Raw genomic sequence first — 19055 nt, forward strand, 5'->3', positions numbered from 1 at the left:
GTTGCACCAGCTTGCATTCCCACCAACAGTGTAGAAGGGTTCCCCCAAGAAAGGGGAAAAATCTAGATCTCTTGCAGCCACTGTTCCATCATCCCTGATACCATGTCTTGATCCCGGAAATCCAAGGGAAGTTGGAGGACAGGGCTCCATTTTCTTGGGAATCCTACTTATGGACTTGTAGTAGCGGGAATTTTTCTCATCAAAACAAGAATGTCCCCTCCGTCTTCTAATCTCTCTTTGGGAGGGGGCAGAATAGAGTCAGAGTGGCACAGATTTCTGTGCTGTCACAAATACTATGAGAAGAGCTCAGAGACTGAAACCCTTTGCTTCAGAGTACACAGCAAGGTGAAGTTAACAAAGCAGGACTTAGAGCAGAGAGAAATTTGCCAAGGCTTTAAATCGAATTTGTGATCCATATACAGTCTGTGTTCAAAGACTGTAGTAAGATGGTGCTTTAAAGTAAACTTTGTGAGAAGTTAGTGAAGATGCTTTTGGAAAACATCCCAGGGGTAGAATTGGTGTTGAAGACAACTGGGTAAATGCATGTAGATTTTGATGTTGTAAGGAGACTTTCAGAGATATATCTCTATCTTGTATATCTGGGGTCATCTCCCCAATCCTTTGTTTGAAGGAGGTTCTGAATTTTTGTGGTAAATATCTTCCTTTCTCCTCTGGGATGCAACTCCATCAATTACTGCCTCACTCATTGACATCTTTTATTTTATACACACTGAATCAATTCCCTCAGCCTGTAAACATGCTTAGAACTTCCCTACAAAAAATTTCTAATCTCAGTCTTGTTGCCTGATCCGGCTACTTTCTTATTTCTTCTTTATTTCATCGACAAATTATGTGCTTCCAATACCTGAATATCCACTCACACTTTTCTTCTTGCAATTGGGTTTCTATATCTGCTTTAGCCTTGTTTGGGCTGGCATAACAAGCATTCCATAGACAGGGTGACTTAAACATGAAGCATTTATTTTTCACAGTTCTAAAAGCTGAGAAGTCCCAGACCAAGGTGCTGGCAGACTTGTTTCTCGTGAGAGCCCAATGTCTGGTTTGCAGATGGCACATGGCAGAGAGCAGATAGGGAGATCATGTGTCTCCTCCACTTTTTATAAGGGCATTAATCTCATCATGAGGTCCCCACTCTTATGACCCTAATATAACTCTAATTACCTCCCTAAGACCCCACATCTAAATGCCATCATATCTGGGTTTAAGATTTCATCGTATGCATTTTGTGGGGACATATTCAGTCCATAACACCTACTACGTGTGGATCCTATTTTTTTGATGTGACCTCATAATGGTTAGTTCAAAATGCTTTTTGTCTTTTTCATAATAGCCTTCCTGAGGAATAACTGCCATAGAAGAAGCTGAACATATTTTGAGTGTACAGTTTGATGAATACTGACATGTATATACACCCATGAATCTATCACCACAATTAAATTAATGATCATAACCATAACTCCCCAAAGTTTTCTTGTGCCCCTTGGCAATCTCCTTCTGCCCTTTCCTGCCTCTTATCTCCCTTTCCCAGGCAACCACAAATGGGCTTTCTGTCACTTTTGATCTGTTGTCCTTTCCAGAATTGCTAGAATTTATATAGATGGACAGTATGTATGGTCTTTTTGTCTCATTTCTCTCACTCAGCATAATTATTTTCAGATCCACTGATGTCATTTCTTGTATTAGAGGTTTACTCCTTTTTATTACTGAGTAGTATTCTGTTGTGTAGATATACCACAGTTTGTTTTCCAGTTTAGACCGATGTGGTTGTCGGAACAAGGGGAACAGAACAATTAACTGAAAGATGCATGGAACATCACCCGCAAAGGGCCATAGTAGATGATGCCATATCTAAGAATTTCACATGTGATTAAAATGGAAAGCATAAGTCAATGAATTAGATCAATTTATTCTTAAAAAATGTTTAAAAGATTTTATTTATTTGTTTGACAGAGAGTGAAAGAAAATATACACAGGGGGTTGGGAGAGGGAGAAGCAGGCTCTCCACTGAGCAGGATGCGGGGCTCAAACCTGGGACCCTGGGACTATGACCTGAGCCTAACGCAGACTGAGCCAGCCACGCACCCCTGAATTAGATGAATTTAAACAAATTATTTTGGAGTCATTGAACAGGAGTTTGGAGCAAAAGTATAATTAGATTCTCCCCTCAGTTGATACAGCATGGTAACAAAGCAGAGCAATGACTTTAAGATTATACAGTTTATTTTCTTAAATGATTGGGGCATGATCTTTTAGGAAGATTATTTGGCAGTGGTATGCAGCATAGATTAGAAATAGGAATGATTGGCATACAGAAGCCAAAGCAAGGAGGCTGTGGTAGCATTTAGGAGCATGAGTTAATAAGAACAATGGCAATGAGAGTGGAGAAGAAGGGGAAACTATGAAATAGAGTTCACAATTTCAAAGGAAGAAATAATATGCATCTTATTTTTCTAACCAGAACTCAATGAAAGCAATCTCTTAATTCTTTTCCAGACTTGTCTTCAGGGACCAGATGCTCTTCCAATTTTTCTTTTTGAAAGAACACTGTTCTGGGAGACCAGAGTTCTAGACCTGGTTCAATCACATACTTTCTGTGAGTATAAGGAAGTTGTATAGCCTTCTGCAGCATCTGTTTTCTCTCCTGTAAAATGAATGGACAAAACAGGTACTACAGCTTCTTCCAGCTCCAAATTTCTTATATGATAAGAATTTATTATCTTGAATTTCCTCCCTAATTAGACCTAAGATGATAGACCATTTCAGACGGAAATGAAAAGATTAAGTGAATTGTATGGACTAAGTACCCACCCAGGGTCCTGGTGATGTAGTTAACTATAATCTAGATTAAAAATTCTCTGTGCACACTGTGTTTTCTCTTCATAATGAAGGAAGCTGTGCACAAAGAATAGGGTAGGGTACTAATTTGCTTCTGCCCTGCTGGGTCAAATGGCACTCAAGGGGTTAGGTGTTTTTAATCCAAACATGCACAAAGTTCAGGAAAGGAAGAAGCCTAGAGTTTGGTTACTTTGGACAAATTACAGGTCAATAGGGACTATTTCTTAAGATGACCCAGAGGAAAATTCAACTTTTTAATTAATCTCCTGTGGTCCTCTGGCTCTTGCCAATATCATAGATAAGTCCAGAGGATGCCTCTAGTGATTCATTATAACTGGTGTCTCACTGATTACTCTGTTTCTAAATGTTTCTTTGTGGTAAGAATAAGCACTTAACAAAGGTATGTCGGATTCCCAGTGGACCTTATTAAAACTGTTGTAGTTAAGAGGTGATTAACTTATGTAAATGAATCAATGTAGCCAGTGAACCAAGCTATGCACACAGAACATATCCAGGAGGCAGAGAATCCCAAAGCCTAGTCACACTCAGGAGAACACTGTGTAGTATTTAAAGGTGAATTCCAGAAGAAAAATGAAACAAAAAACAAAAAAACAAAAAACCCCTGAGAATGATGTCTTTGATTCAAAAACACTCAACATGAAATGACAGACAATTAAAAGAGGGTTCTACCATGAGAGACGATGGACTCTGAAAAACAAACTGGGGGTTCTGGAGGGGAGGAGGGTGGGGGGATGGGTTAGCCTGGTGATGGGTATTAAAGAGGGCACGTTCTGCGTGGATCACTGGGTGTTATGCACAAACAATGAATCATGGAACACTACATCAAAAACTAATGATGTAATGTATGGGGATTAACATAACAATAAAAAAATTTTAAAAAAGGGTTCTAGAATTTGTACATGTTGTGTTAGCATAGATTCCTGGAGCAAAATAAAAATCCTTGCGGTTAGGGGAGGCTGGTCAGCTCAAGAGGCTGTCCTCAAGCTACCATTGTGTACCTGGTACCATCCTATTTGCAGTAAGCAAATATCACCAACCCCTTTGTTGTGCCACTTGTTATGTCTCAGGGACACATTAATTTTCTTCTGCTATGTAGAATAACAGATCGGAGGGGTTGAGTGAGCTAGCTAGCTAGTGAGATTTCAAATCTACATGAATGTTGGAAACAATTTCAGAAATGGAAGTCAGAAAGAGAGATTTCGTTTGAAAAGGATAAGTTAGATTTTGGCTTGTTTAATAATAATCATATGTCTTGAGTATAGAGCATCAAATTTTTCTTCTTCTTTTTTTTAAAGATTTTATATATTTATTTGTCAGAGAGAGAGAGAGAGAGAGCGCGTGTACAACCTGGAGGAGTGGCAGGCAGAGGGAGAAGCTGGCTCCCTGCTGAGCAAGGAGCCTGATCCTGGACTCGATCCCACAACCCTGGGAATCATGACCTGAGCCGAAGGCAGCTGCTTAACCAACTGAGCCACCAAGGCGTCCCGAGCATCAAATTTTTCTGTTAAGAGATCATTAGTTTCCTTTTTGGTCCTAGCTCACTAAGAATATCAAAATCAGGGTCATTGTGGCACTTTTATGTGAATTACAGTTAGTTATAATGTAGTTGCGATTACTGATTTTTGGGAAATAAAGTTGCTTAACTACCATTAGGTGAAAAATTGGAATGGAGATCCACATCTATAGGTGTGTGATATGAATAGTTCTCCTGGGGTTGGGCAGTGCACACTTGCACGATCATGTACAGCCCTGTCAGATTAGTTATTTAAAAAGAAATGGTTTACCTACATCCCCAAAGTTTTATCCTTGAAATGACTATCAGAGATAGAGATACTGCTAGGAGATAAAGGCAGGAGGGAGAGGTCTGGAAATGGGAACTTATGAGATGCCCATGAAAAGACAGAAAGTCGGGAAAGGAGAATAAAAAGGAATAGTCTGTGAAGTTTTAGGAGAATTAGTTTTGGGCAGTATCATGAGAGTTCTCAGCATTGTTCCTTCATAATCATAAGATGGAAGATATTCCCTTCTGTTTTGTTTTTTAGAAGAGTTTTTGCAGGATTAGAATCAATTATTTAAGTATTTAGTGTAATTCACCATGAAAGCCATCTGGATCTGGGTTTATCTTTCTGGGACATGCTTTTTTTTTTATTGCTAACTTGATCTTTTCACTTGTTATAGGTCTACCCAGATTTTCTACTTCTACTTGAGTTGGTTTTGGTAGCTTGTGTCTTCCTAGAAATTTGTCCATTTCACATAGGTTACCTATTTTGCTGGCATATAATTGTTCATAGCATTTCCTTATAATCCTTTTTAATTTTGTAAGGTTGGTAGTAATGGTTCCATTCCAAAATTTAATCATTCTAATGTTCTCTCTCTTTCTTCTTGATTAATCTAGCTAAAGGTTTGTCACTTTTGTTGATTTTTACAAAGAACCAACTTTTGGTTTCATTTGTTAATCTCTTTTTATACTCTTTCATTTATTTCTACTCTATTATTTCCGTCCTTATGCTTGTTTTTTCCCCCTTATGCTTGTTTTAAGGTTAGTTTGCTTTTCTTTTTCTAGTTTCTTATGGTGGAAAGTTAGGTTATTGATTAGAGGTTTTTGTTTTGTTTTGTTTTTTGGGGTATTTTTAGTAAAAGTGTTTACAAATTTTTCTCTAAACACTGCTTTAGTTGTATCCCATAAGTTTTGTTGTGAGTTTTTTTTTTAAGATTTTTTATTTTTTATTCATTTGACAGAGAGAGACACAGCGAGAGAGGGAACACAAGCAGGGGGAGAGGGAGAGGGAGAAGCAGGCTTCCCGCGGAGCAGGGAGCCAGATGCAGGGCTGGATCCCAGGACCTTGGGATCGTGACCTGAGCCGAAGGCAGTCGCTCAATGACTGAGCCACCCAGGCACCCCTTTGTTGTGGGATTTTATTATGTTTTTGTTTTCATTCATCTCAAATTATTTTCTAATTTACCTTGTGATTTCTTTTCTGACTCACTGCTTAATTTTGGAGTGTCTTGTTTAATTTCCATATATTTGTGAATGTTCCAGATTTCCTTCTTTTATTGATTTCTAATTTCATTCCATTATGGTAAAAGAAAATTGTATGATTTCAATCCTTTTAAAATTATTAGTTTTTTTCTTTCTTTTGTTAAAATTTCTATCTCTTCATTGATATTCTGTATTTGGTGTGGCATAATTCTTGCACTTTTCTTTAGTTCTTTATACATGGTTTTCCTAATTCTTTGAACATATTTAAAATAGCTGATTTAAAGTCTTTGTCTGGTAAGTCTAATATGTAACCTCCTCTAGCTCTTCTTTTTTTTTTGACTCTCCTTTTTCTCTGCATGAACTGTATCTCCTTGTTTCTATGCGTGTATTATCATTTTTTTTTAAATTAAAAAACAGGACATTTGAAATAATGTAATATGGCAAGACTGGAAATCAGATTTTGTTGCTGTTCTTTGTGTTATGAGTTTGTCCACTTTCCTGAAATAATTTGTAAAGTCAAGTCTGTATTTTTTGTCATTTCTGGTGACCAGCGTTTCTGTTTGATTAGCTTTTTTTTTTTTAAATTTTATTTATTTATTTGACAGAGAGAGAGATAGCGAGAGCAGGAACACAAGCAGGGGGAGTGGGAGAGGGAGAAGCAGGCTCCCCACAGAGCAGGGAGCCTGATGCGGGACTCGATCCCAGGACCCTGGGATCATGACCTGAGCTGAAGGCAGACGCTTAATGACTGAGCCACCCAGGCGCCCTGTTTGATTAGCTTAATAGCTCGTGACTGGACAGAGATTTCTTAAGTGCCTGGAGACAGTAGGCTTCCTACCCTTTGCCAAAGGGCTCTGTGTGCACGTTTGGGCACTCTTTCAATATTTAGGCTTTACAACTCTTTCTTAGCCTTTACTTCTTGCTTTCACAGAGCTTTCATGTTAGTCCTAGTTGAAAGAATAGGGCCTTTTTACATCTTTCATGCGACTTCAAATGGCCCTTGGCTTTCTCAATGCTTGTGTGTGGCCCTGTAGATTCCCAGGAATAGGTTGGAGTTCTCAGGGCCCCATAGGGACATTTTATTTCTTAGTTTTTCCCTTTAAGTATTTTGGTCAGCTTCTCGTGTGTCCTGTTGTTATCATCTTCTCAGGCAGTGGGAATATTAAACAGTCGGTGCCGATTATTTTCAACTAATTCCCCTGAGGAAAAGGTTGTTTGCGATGAGTGATCGCTGAGTCAGGTCAAATAAATGCAAGTGCTAGCAATGGAGGTTTGAGGGATGTGCCAGACACATCAGATAATGACAGTTCTCTGAGAATATGTTTTTAGAGTTCCAAACCAGTTTCCATTTCTCCAGGGCTTCTAGGCAGCTGTTTTTTATTTTATTTATTTATTTATTTATTTATTTATTTATTTATTTATTACCAGGTTGGGAGGTTGTTGGCTTTCTAGGCTATTGCAGAGCTGGGGAGAAGGGGCTGAACACAGGGCAAATTAAAATGCCACAAAGGTGTTCCTCGTTCTTACCAAAAGTCAGCCAGTTTTCTTGAATAAATGCTCCGTCAGTTGTTGCAAGCCTTAGGTTCATTTCCAAGGTTCAAAAAAAATTCAATTTGACAATCTCTTTTTTTGTCAGTGTTCTCATTGCTTTTAAGGCATGACTTTTTGGAGGTCTTTACTCTGCCATTTCTACCAACCTCCCTCATGATGTTTTGTTGTGTCTCAATCAGCCAGGGTCCTAGAGCAGAGTCTCTTCAGCACTTTCCACAAAAAAATTCCAATTACAATGAGTAATTTTCAGTAGGCTTTATAAAAGTCTATTAGAAGACTCTGAAGAATTCACAGATAAGGTCACTTTGCATGTATGCTGCTTTTGCAAGCTGAGGACTTCATCATTATTTCCCTTTCTTTTTTCCTTCAGTTATCTCTCACTTTGTCATTGTGTGCTCCTCCCTGTAATAATAAGCATATTCTTTTCCCTCTGAAACCTACTTGGTGGTATTTTTTTCCCCTCTAATCACTACTCTAAAGAATTGAAGGGGCGCCTGGGTGGCTCAGTCGGTTAAGCGGCTGCCCTCGGCTCATGTCATGATCCTGGAGTCCTGGGATCGAGCCCCATGTCCAGCTCCCTGCTCAGCGGAGAGCCTGCTTCTCCCTCTCCCTCTGCCTGCCACTCTGCCTACTTGTGCTCTCTATCTCTCTGTCAAATAAATAAATAAAATCTTTAAAAAAATAAAAAATTGAAGTTCTCTTAGGAAGAATTCAAATGGACTATCCTTTAATCTTGTTATACATATTATATTTAAGTTCATCCTTGGATGAGATGTATATAGACCATTTCATAGTGTCTATTCAGTCTATTCCAAGGCATTCTGGCTGGCTACTATCCATGAAATCAACAACATCTCCCTTTTCCTCCTTTCTTTTTCTTCCACATCTGAATTCCTTTTTCTCCATTCATGAATATGAGACTTTTTTTTTTTTTTTTGGCACTTGTAGAGAGAAGAGAAAATTTTGCTGAGCAAAGGGGCTAAGGTAAAGAGAAGAGTGGAGTGGGAAGGCATAGTGTCTGTTCTCCACTAGTCTTCTTGTACTGATTTTGAGTTCTCTGCAGAGACAGGAGTATAGAGATGGAAGCTGACTGAGATATATTCAAAGGGAATTTTGTGAGATATACAGAAATTGTACTCTTTTCCAACACACATGGAATAGTCTCAAAAATTGAGCATATCCTAATATATGAAAGAAGTCTCTACAATGGAGGTATTTAAACGCAATATCTTTATGTCATAAGCAAGACAGGGATGGGCCACTATTACTATTACTGTTCATTATCATTCTCCAGTAGTAGGTGTGCAGATGTATCCTTTAGTGTGTATAGCAGGGACTGTGTTTAGCAGGGTAGCAATCTAAGAGCTTTGGATATTCTGTACTGTCTTCATTGCTGGTTGAGTGAATCTGTAGTGCTGGTGTTGAGCAGTGATGATATTTGATTGCTTGATTAGAGTGTTCCCTCTGGTGTGTTTGAACATTGTTTCTGCCTGGATAGCGTTGAGTCCTCATTACACATAGTGCCTCTTCTGGAGAGTCTGTGATCTACTTAATACCTCTTAATATATTCTTTGTCTGCTTAAAATGGCTAGTGTGGATCTCATTGAATTGCATCTAAAATTCTGACTGATTAAAGGGGAATCTTGATAAAGCACATTGCTTGATAAAGCTAAGATAATAAAAACAATGTGGTAGTGTTGCCAAAAGAAACAACTAGATCAATGAAACAAAACACAAAACTCAGGAAGAAACCAAGTTCATAGGTAACTTCATATGTAATAAAAATTGTACCACAAATCTGAGGGGGAAAGGTGGATTATTTATTGGATAGTGCTGGGAAAACTGTCTTGCTCTATGGAGAAAAATAAAGTTGCATCTCCTCTTACACTGTATTCACATGCAAATTTTAGATGAATTAAAACCAAAATATAAAAGAAAAACTGATGAAGATAGTAAAATAAAATGGGGGAAATACATTTGTGGCCTTAGAGTGGAGAATGATTCCTAAGTCAAGATCCCTAAAGCTCAAATCATAAGTGAAAAAAGTGATAACTTTGACTTCATCAAGATTAAGGATTTCCATTAAAGAAAGAAAGGACACCACAGATAAAGTTAATAGACTAAGAGTATACCAGAAGAAGGTATTTGTGATGTCAAACATGTCAAGGAATTTATCTATAAGGAACTCCTGCAATTTACTAGAGAAAAACTACAGGCCTAATTTAAAAATGGGCAAATCATTTGAATAGGTAATATTGGAAAGGAAAAGACAAATGGCTTAATTTCACTAATAAAGAATGTTAATTAAAATGAGACTCCACACTCACCATATTGGTAAAATTGAGACAACTTTATAATTTTTTTTCATAATTTTTAAAATACCAAATTTTGAGGATTTGGAGAGACTCAAATGCTCATGCACTGCTGGTGGAAGTGTAAATGGCTATCACTTCTTTGAATGATTTCTTAGTGAAATGGAGTATGTGTATATACTATGTTTGGACAGTCCTTGCTGGACACATACCCCCAAAAAATTCCTACATAGTTCATAAGGGAAAATATAAAAATGTGTTCATTTCTGTGTTGGTGGGTTAGAGGCAGCCTATGAATCCATCACTAGGGGACTGTATAAGTAAATGTGGAGGAAGCACATACTAAAATATGGTCCAGCAGTGGGAAACTTTGAATCAGGAGTACATAACCAGTGACCTAAAAAGAGTTTTAAGGTATCAATACCTATATGTCACTTGGCTTCAGGAAGAAGCTGCTTGGACACTTAACTATTTGAATAATTGTATTCCCTTTCTGTTTCCTTTTATGTTTCAGTTGTCAGGAATTTCAGAGCTCAATTTAATCACAGTAGTGGGGTGTCTGGATAGCTCAGTAGGTTAAACATCTGACTCTTGATCTCAGCTCAGGTCTTTTTTTTTTTTTTTTAGAGAGAGAGAGAGCAGATGTGTGCCCGTGTGGTGGGGGAGGGGTAGAAAAGAGGCAGGGGGAGAATCTTAAGTAGGCTCCACACCCAGTGCAGGAGTCCAAGGAGAGGCTTAATCTCATGACCCTAATATCATGACCTGAGCTGAAATAAAGAGTTGGACACTTAACCGACTGAGCCACCCAAGTTCCCCTCAGCTTAGGTCTTGATCTCAGAGTTGTGAGTTCAAGCCCCATGTTGGACTCCACGCTGGACATGGAGCCTACTTAAAAAAAAAAATTGATCACAGTAGCTGTATTAGTCCTTCCATTTAATGACTCTGTGCCCACTTATGTTTGATTTTTCTATCCTAATTTTATAGCCATATTGGTATTCTCTATTTTATTTGGAAATTTTGAGGCGTTGAAAATATAAGTAAAAGTTCTCTGTTGGACCTAAATAATTGTCTTATCATTATTAAGGAGTCTCCCAGTAAAAAAAAGAGAAAAAGGAGAGTAAAAAAAGAGAAATGAATTTCCCCCCAAAACAAAGGATCATAGGGGAAGAGAGGAAAAAATAAAACAAGACGAAACCAGAGAGGGAGACAAACCATAAGAGACTCTTAATCATAGGAAACAAACAGAGGGTTGCTGGAGGGGAGGGGGGTAGGGGGAATGCGGTAACTGGGTGATGGACATTAAGGAGGGCATGTGATGTAATGAGCACTGGGTATTATTTAAGACTGATGAATCACAGGCCAGTACCTCTGAAACCAATAATACATTATATGTTAAAAAAAAAAAGAAAGAAAGAAACGAATTTCCCCTGACCTGAAAGGGAGACTATCAAAAAAAAAAAGAAAGGATATGAATAAAGCAACCATCTTAAGAGAAATATTTCACTGCATGGAAGTATGTGTTAAATAACCACTCACCTGAACAAAGAACATCTTTTAATAATCAGAAAGCTTTCCAAGAAGGCAGCTATTTTCTCTGGTTAACCATCATATCTCTATGGAAATTGAATAAAGATGAAGAATTTGAACAAAAGCAAAGGTCATGAAATGACTTCAAGACGTGAGAAGCTACTGGCTGTGTCAGAGGCCATGTAGGGGAAATGATGTTCCATCAGTTCCCACATCGTCCACTAGGTGGTGGTGTACATAAAACTCTTCACTGAAAAAACTTCGTATTGCCACAAATGTTTACTTTTCTTTTCAAAATAAAGTCCCAAGAAAAGCTGTATAAAACAATAAAAACCAGGGGGAGAACTATTAAGTCTTGCATTAATAACAGAGGGGACAGTGTCAGGCTACAAAATGAAAAGAGGTACCATCCAAAAGAGATCATCTCCAAAGGCAGCTTTTGGGTCTTTCTCGACCCAATTTCTTTTGGTTACGAAAATGTATAACTGAGAGTTTCTTTCCATACTTGTTCCAGAGACCATCTTGGATGCAGGAGTACATAACAAGTTTTGATGACTATGTTTGCATAGGAATTTTTGTGCCTTAAAACAACTCATCTCTCATCCATCACAGTTACTAAGATTTCATGATCATTATTTTCATTTTTATTTTTTTATAATTTATTTATTTTTATTAACATATAATGTGTTATTTGTTTCAGAGGTACAGGTCTGTGATTCGTCAGTCTTACACAATTCACAGTGCTCACGATAGCACATACCGTCCCCAATGTCTATCACCCAGCCACCCCATCCCTCCCACCTCCTACCACTCCAGCAACCCTCAGTTTGTTTCCTGAGATTAAGAGTCTTTTACGGTTAGCATGTCATTGTATCCCATGTGATAAGTTCAGCATACTTGTTGTGTGAATACATCACTTTAATTTGAATGATGAAGCCATCTTTCATCAATCATGGGACTCCTTCTGACACTCTGAGAGAAGGAAAGCAAGCTTCTAAAATGAACTTGTCCAATTGTTATAACCTCTGAAAGGCTACACTCCCTTTAAGACCATCTTCTCAGAACAGGGGCGCCTGGGTGGCTCAGTGGTTGGGCGTCTGCCTTTGGCTCAGGTCATGATCCCAGGGTCCCAGGATCGAGTCCTGCATTGCGCTCCCTGGTCCGCGGGAAGCCTGCTTCTCCCTCTCCCACTCCCCCTGCTTGTGTTCCCTCTCTTGCTGTGTCTCTCTCTGTCAAATAAGTAAATAAAATCTAAAACAAACAAACAAACAAAAACCACCTTTTCAGAGCAGAGCACAGTTGAAGCAACTAGTAAGCAGCCTCAGCCCGAGTCACCCTTCTCCAGTTGGCAAATTCTGGCTGATGATGTCACTGACACAAAGAAGAAAATGCAAAACCGGCAGCCTTAAACCAGCTTCCCTGGGAGTACCACACTGACAGCTGAGACCTGAGAGCAGCTGCACTCTGACCATGGCTTTGCAGAGCACTCTGGAAGCAGTGTGGCTGGGGGTCCTCCTCAGCTCTCCCTGGAAGGGTGAGTAGGCTCCTTTGCCATCTGGTCTTGGAAAACATATGCCACTGGTTTAAAATTTGGGCTCACTTAAAAAAAAAAAACAGAAAAGCCAGATTTATTGATACTCCCCTCATCTAAGGGGCAATCAGCAAGCCCAAGAACGGCATAAAAGTCACAGCCTTCTTTATTTGTTTCCTGCAGTTGCAGAGGGCAAGGACCAAGTGCTTCAGCCTTCCGCCGTCTCTGCTTCGGAGGGCTCTGTGGTGGAAATCTCCTGCAATCACTCTATATCCACTGCTTACAACTTCTTCTGGTACCTTCACTTCCCAGGAAGGGCTCCAAGACTCCTGATTAAGGGCTCAGGGCCTTCTCAGCAGGGACGCTACAACATGACATATGAGCGATTCTCGTCTTCGCTGCTCATCCTCCAAGTGCAGGTGGCAGATGCTGCCATTTACTACTGTGCTCTGGAGGGCACAGAGGCACTGAGCCTATGAAGAGCTGAACAGAAACAGGGAGGGTCACAGCCTTTGCAGGAGGTGGAAAAGAGATGAGCAATAACTGCTCTCCTCCCCAAGCATCTCCATTCGGCACTATCAGAAAACATTTTGAGCGCAGACACACTGTACATGAGCAAATGTACATAAGAAAATATGCTTCTAAGGAGTGAATCAATAAGCGTGCTGTAAATCTGCATTTCAAATAGTTTTCTTGATGATTGAAACATTCTTGATGAATTTCTTTTGAGATCTGACTACTAGATTATTTTTGCTTTTAAATGGCATCTGCTAGCTTCAGTCTCTTTGCAGGAGTATTATCAAGACACATGTCCATCTTGTAAAGAATAGTTTTGTTGACACTGGATAATATCATAAGAAGCTGAAAGGAATCAATGAGTGAGAAACTCTACCAACAGCCATGAGTGTGGAACCTCAATCCTTCCATCAGGATATCTTGTGAAGAAAGTACAATTTTCTTAGTTGGATTGTATTCCTTGTCAGAATTTCATATAAAAAATGCTGACTAATTATTGAACACTACATCTGAAACTAATGATGTACTACATGTTGGTTAATTAAATTTAAATAAAAAGAATTTGCATTGGAAAAAAAGAAGACCAAAAAAAATGCCTTTTTGCTTCAACAACTTTATTTTGTGCTGATTTTTCTCTGATACTTCTATAACGTATATAACCTACATTTCAGAGTCTGATGTTTGCAAAGGGCTTTCTCATTATTTTACATGAGCCATCTTTTGTTGTCTCCTGGGAAATCAGTGACAATTACAGAGTTCTGATGTTTCTAAATAGTTTACTGGGAGAGGCGGTAGGCAGTCTTAAAGAAGTACCTGGAATCTCAGATTGAAGCTCCTGGACATTGCTGTATCTTCTTTCCTATACTGAAGCCCACAGGATGGTATTCATCCTCAGTCACAGGCCTCCCCTGGTGACCATCATTTCTTCCTCCTCCTTCCTGTCAGGCCTAGAAGCAGTAAAGTCTTCTGGCTGTTGCTAGCCCCAGGGTCCTTCACCTTCTCTTGCATGTTTCCCTTTAATCTGCCCACAAAAAATTTAAAATAACCCTTTCATTAAGCTTTGTTCCAGTCATCCTCTTGAGATGATTGCCAGGACCCTCAAAGACACAAGTTTAACACTCATCTTAGGCTCTAGGCAGAAAGAGAAATTTATTAGATGTTTCTTATTCATCACAGGCCTTCTGGGGCTTGAAGATGAGTACTCTGAAGATAATTTACATATTCCAAAGAAAGACATTATCATAAGGTCAAGGTTTAAACTATTAAAATATGAGATACTTAGCAAAACTTTCAGAAACAACTATGATCCACTTCTCTTCCTGATTCAAAGCAAAGATTTTCTATCCTCTTTCTGAAATATATGGTTTATTTGGACATTATTTAAAGGGAAAGTAAGGCAAATCAGAGGAACATTTTCTTTATATTGATACTTCCTTGTTTCATTTCTTTTTCTTTTCTTTTTTTTTTAAGATTTTATTTATTTATTTGACAGAGAGAGACACAGTGAGAGAGGGAACACAAGTGGGGGAGTGGGAGAGGGAGAAGCAGGCTTCCTGCGGAGCAGGGAGCCCAATGCGGGACTCGATCCCAGGACCCTGGGACCATGACCTGAGCAGAAGGCAGATGCTTAATGACTGAGCCACCCAGGTACCCCTCCTTGTTTCATTTCAATAGGATTTATTGAACCATTGCTCTACTGTTATTGTGGCATTTTTAGTAAAAAACTTTATTCTCTTCTCCCATTAAAATGAGCATTTTATCATCATAATACCGCAAGCCCAGTTAACCATCGATCTTTACTCAATATGCACTTTTTTTGAACTCTGTTCTAAACAGCCTCTCCATGTGGAAAATCTTGATTTTTCAACTCCTTCATTGAGGGCTTTTCTTATTGCCTTTATAATCTACTGTTTAATAGGACAACTCTGCCAGGAGGTGTGTATAACACCATCCCTTCCTTATCTCTCGCTAAAAATATTTAAAGACAAAGTTCAAGTTCATTTTGTGTGAATCTTTAATTAAAGGTCCTATGGGGAGGGCTCCCAACAGTCCCAACCTAGAAAACAAAACTGAGTTAGTTTTCAGTCAAAGAGGTTTACATAGGGGCACCTCACACTTGGTAGGTTAAGCATCTGCCTTCGGCTCAGGTCAAGAGCTCAAGGTCCTGGAATTGAGCCCCACATCAGGCTTCCTACTCAGCAAGGAGCCTGCTTCTCCCCCTCCCTCTGCCTGCTGCTCCCCCTGCTTGTGCTCTCCCCCTCTCTCTGTCAAATAAAGAAATAAAATATTTTAAAAAGAGGTTTATATAGAAGCTGTCTCTACTTTTTTTTTTTTTTTTTAAAGATTTTATTTATTTGACAGAGAGAAAGAGAGACAGCGAGAGGGAACACAAGCAGGGGGAGTGGGAGAGGGAGAAGCAGGCTTCCCTCCGAGCAGGGAGCCCGATGTGGGGCTCGATGTGGGCCTCGATCCCAGGACCGTGGGATCACGTCCTGAGCCGAAGGCAGATGCTTAACAACTGAGCCACCCAGGCGCCCCTGAATTACTTCTGAAGAGAACAAGTTTCTCTTTGTTATTTCTCTTCTCTTGCTTTGCTTTCTTCTCCTATTTTGCCTTTTCTTCTCTCTCATTTTTCTTTTTCTTTCCGTCTTCACCCAAAGCTATGCTTTTCCTTCTCTTTTCTATTTATTTTCCCCATTCTTATTAAAAAATTCTATTTCCCATCTGTCTCTTATGCTATCTTAATAGAGCATAAACCATTTAAAGCTTGGTCCATTCAACATGTATTTTTTTTCCTACTTTGATTCACACACTTCTGTTTCTTCTCCTTGAACGCCAAATTCTCCCTCTGTGGCTCACGGAAAATGTGAACATCCAGATAGGTCTGGTTGTGTGGTAAGATCTGGAAGCTCTGGCTACCTGACACTGAGGTTACCCGGCTCTGTGTGTGGGAGCTAGGGGGTGCTGCAGTGTGAGGCTTGTCCCAGGCGCAAGAAGAGCAGCAGTCTGGCTCCCCACAGAGCTTTGAGGAGTCTGGGCCAAGAGCTTGCTCAACAGAATGAAGACACAGGTGCCAGGAAGCCAAGGGTTCCCCAGAGAAGAAACCCTGTGCTGACGCAGGGGCGCTGGTCCCTCTTCGAGAGCCTGTTCTCCGGAGTGGGAATTTATCTCCGGCGGAGGTGGGCAGCTCAGCATAAACCATGGCCTCTGCGCGCATCTCCACACTTGGGATTCTCTTCACACTGAATGAGTACTATTCTTTCCCCATTTACCGCTTGTATTACCCGCGTACACGCTTTTCAGCAGCTTCACTGATAGAGTGTGGATTCATTTCCAGGTGGACTGAGAGCTCAGTCGGTGTCGCAGCCAGATCAGGTCACTGTTGCTGAAGGGGATCCACTGACTGTGAATTGTACCTATTCAGTTTCTGGAAACCCTTATCTCTTTTGGTACGTCCGGTATCCCAACCAAGGTCTCCAGTTCCTTCTGAAATACATCACCGGGAACAACCTGGTTAAAGGGAGCTACGGTTTTGAGGCTGAATTTAATAACAGCCAAACCTCTTTCCACCTGAAGAAACCATCTGTCCTCCGGAGCGACTCTGCTGTGTACTTCTGTGCGGTGGCAGACACAGTGGTGGGGGCGGTGGGGGCAGCTGAGCACAAACCCTTGAGTACCACCCTGGAACTTTTTCCCGAAGCCTTTATGTCCCTCCACTAGAGGGTGGTGTGGTTTTAGGATATGTCACTCATTAAAACTAAACTACAATTTCAAGGGGTGGCTCAGTTGATTAAGTATCTGCCTTCGGCTCAGGTCATGATCCTAGGGTCCTGGGATCGAGCCCCGTGTTGGACTCCCTGCTTCTCCCTCTGCCTCTGCCGATCCCCCTGCTTGTGCTCTTTCATATTCTCTCTCTCAAATAAATAAATAAAATCTTAAAAAAACCCTACAAATTTCAAGCCACGTTCATTAGACAAATGTTTATGAATCCTTATGTGCTCAGTACTGTGCTGAGCCCTGATGACAAGTCGGTGAAAGAAATTATCATTGATTTCAACGTGCCAGGTGTGATCCCAGACATTACGAACCTATGTAATCTTGCAACTGTTATCATGAGCTTTGCTTTGCAGATGAGGGAACTAAGGCACAGAGAATTTAAGTTCTCACTTGAGTCACAAAACTGTTAAATGGCAAACTGACTCCCAGGCAGTCTGCCTCTCGAGTGCGGGGCCCGATGGCTCCACTTCTCTGCCAGCCTGGAGGCTCCCTGAGGGTATGAGACTGATTTCAGCGATAGGGTAGCTCTAACTCCTGGATGGTTCCTGCCAAGAAGAGTGCTGGTTGTAGGACGAGCAAACCAACAACTCAAAACAGTTTGGCAAGCGCCAAGATAGAGGACTGCACAACATGTTATGTGAGATGAGGAAGAGGGGGTAGCCTAGCTGTGAAAGAAGGAGAGAGTGAGGTCATACTACAAGGAGAATTTGAATCAAAGGAGAATTTAAACATGTAGGCTGCGGGGCGCCTGGGTGGGTCAGTCGTTAAGCGGCTGCCTTCGGCTCAGGTCATGATCCTGGGGTCCTGGGATCAAGCCCCGCATTGGGCTCCCTGCTCTGCGGGAAGCCTGTTCTCTCTCTCCCACTCCCCCTGCTTGTGTTCTCTCTCTCACTGTCTCTTACTGTCAAGTAAATAAATAAAATATTAAAAAAAAATAAACATGTAGGCTGCTTCTGCCTCCTCTGCTCACATCTTATATATGCCCTTGAGGGACTGAACTTGATGCCCCCCCCCCCAATTTAGAATATCTTGGGAAGGGCTCTGGTTGACTCTGTGAGTCACGTGTTCTTCCCTGGACTAACCAGCAGTGGCTGTGGGTGTGCGCTGCTAGGATTAGCCCAGCTTGACTTGCACACTTGGCCAGTTAATGAGTGGCTGGACAGATGTCTCTGTGAGACGTTAGCATCTTTGATTTGAATCACATGATTAAAAGGAGTATGTCCCAAAAGAAATTAACTTTTACATAGGGGCTTACATTTATGTCTCCCAAATGCATAGTCAATAGTAGGAACACCACTTATTGAAAAATTCCCTCTTGCCCCATAGATTTGATATACTACGTTTATAGTACACTAAATTCCCATATATACCTGGATCTGTTTTTGAACACTTTATTCTTTTTATTTTTTTTAAATTTTTTATTGTTATGTTAATCACCATATATTACATCATTTGTTTTGGTGTAGTGTTCCATGATTCATTGTTTGTTCATAACACCCAGTGCTCCATGCAGAATGTGCCCTCTTTAATACCCATCACCAGGCTAATCCATCCCCCTACCCTCCTCCCCTCTAGAAACCTCAGTTTGTTTTTCAGAGTCCATCATCTCTCATGGTTCGTCTCCCCCTCTGACTTACTCCCCTTCATTCTTCCTCTCCTGCTATCTTCTTCTTTTTCTTTTTTCTTAAAATATGTTGCGTTATTTGTTTCAAAAGTACAGATCTGTGATTCAACAGTCTTGCACAATTCACAGCGCTCACCGTAGCACATACCCTCCCCAATGTCTATCACCCAGCCACCCCATCCCTCCCACCCCCGACCACTCCAGCAACCCTCAGTTTTGAACCCTTTATTCTTATAGTTTTGTGCTGGAGTGTATTGCTTCAAGGAGGGTTGCCCTTAAGCCTCTGGCTTACACAGTGTGATCTACTCCCTTCCTTTCTTTCTTTCTTTCTTTCTTTCTTTCTTTCTTTCTTTCTTTCTT

The 19055-nt window shown here is 40.3% G+C and overlaps 3 gene segments (V, D, J or C); all 3 read left to right on the forward strand.

Annotated features, from left to right (window-relative positions):
• The first annotated feature begins 12717 nt into the window (after positions 1-12717).
• On the forward strand, positions 12718-13257 carry LOC112821813 (T cell receptor alpha variable 2-like). The segment is given in 2 exon segments: positions 12718-12781; positions 12962-13257. Coding segments are annotated over 2 exon segments (360 nt in total).
• Positions 13258-16494: 3237 nt separating this feature from the next.
• Positions 16495-17014, forward strand: LOC112821812 (T cell receptor alpha variable 3-like). The segment is given in 2 exon segments: positions 16495-16582; positions 16632-17014. Coding segments are annotated over 2 exon segments (471 nt in total).
• Positions 17015-17271: 257 nt separating this feature from the next.
• The window catches only part of LOC141373215 (T cell receptor alpha variable 8-4-like), a 12850-nt gene continuing 11066 nt past the window's right edge, over positions 17272-19055 (forward strand). The window contains 1 exon segment of the V gene segment in view: positions 17272-17359. Within this exon segment, the coding sequence occupies positions 17272-17359 (88 nt within the window).

Source organism: Callorhinus ursinus, unplaced genomic scaffold (assembly GCF_003265705.2).
Source record: "Callorhinus ursinus isolate GAN/ISIS: 27379988/994484 unplaced genomic scaffold, GSC_fseal_2.0 scaffold8, whole genome shotgun sequence".
Classification (NCBI taxonomy): Eukaryota; Metazoa; Chordata; class Mammalia; order Carnivora; family Otariidae; genus Callorhinus; species Callorhinus ursinus.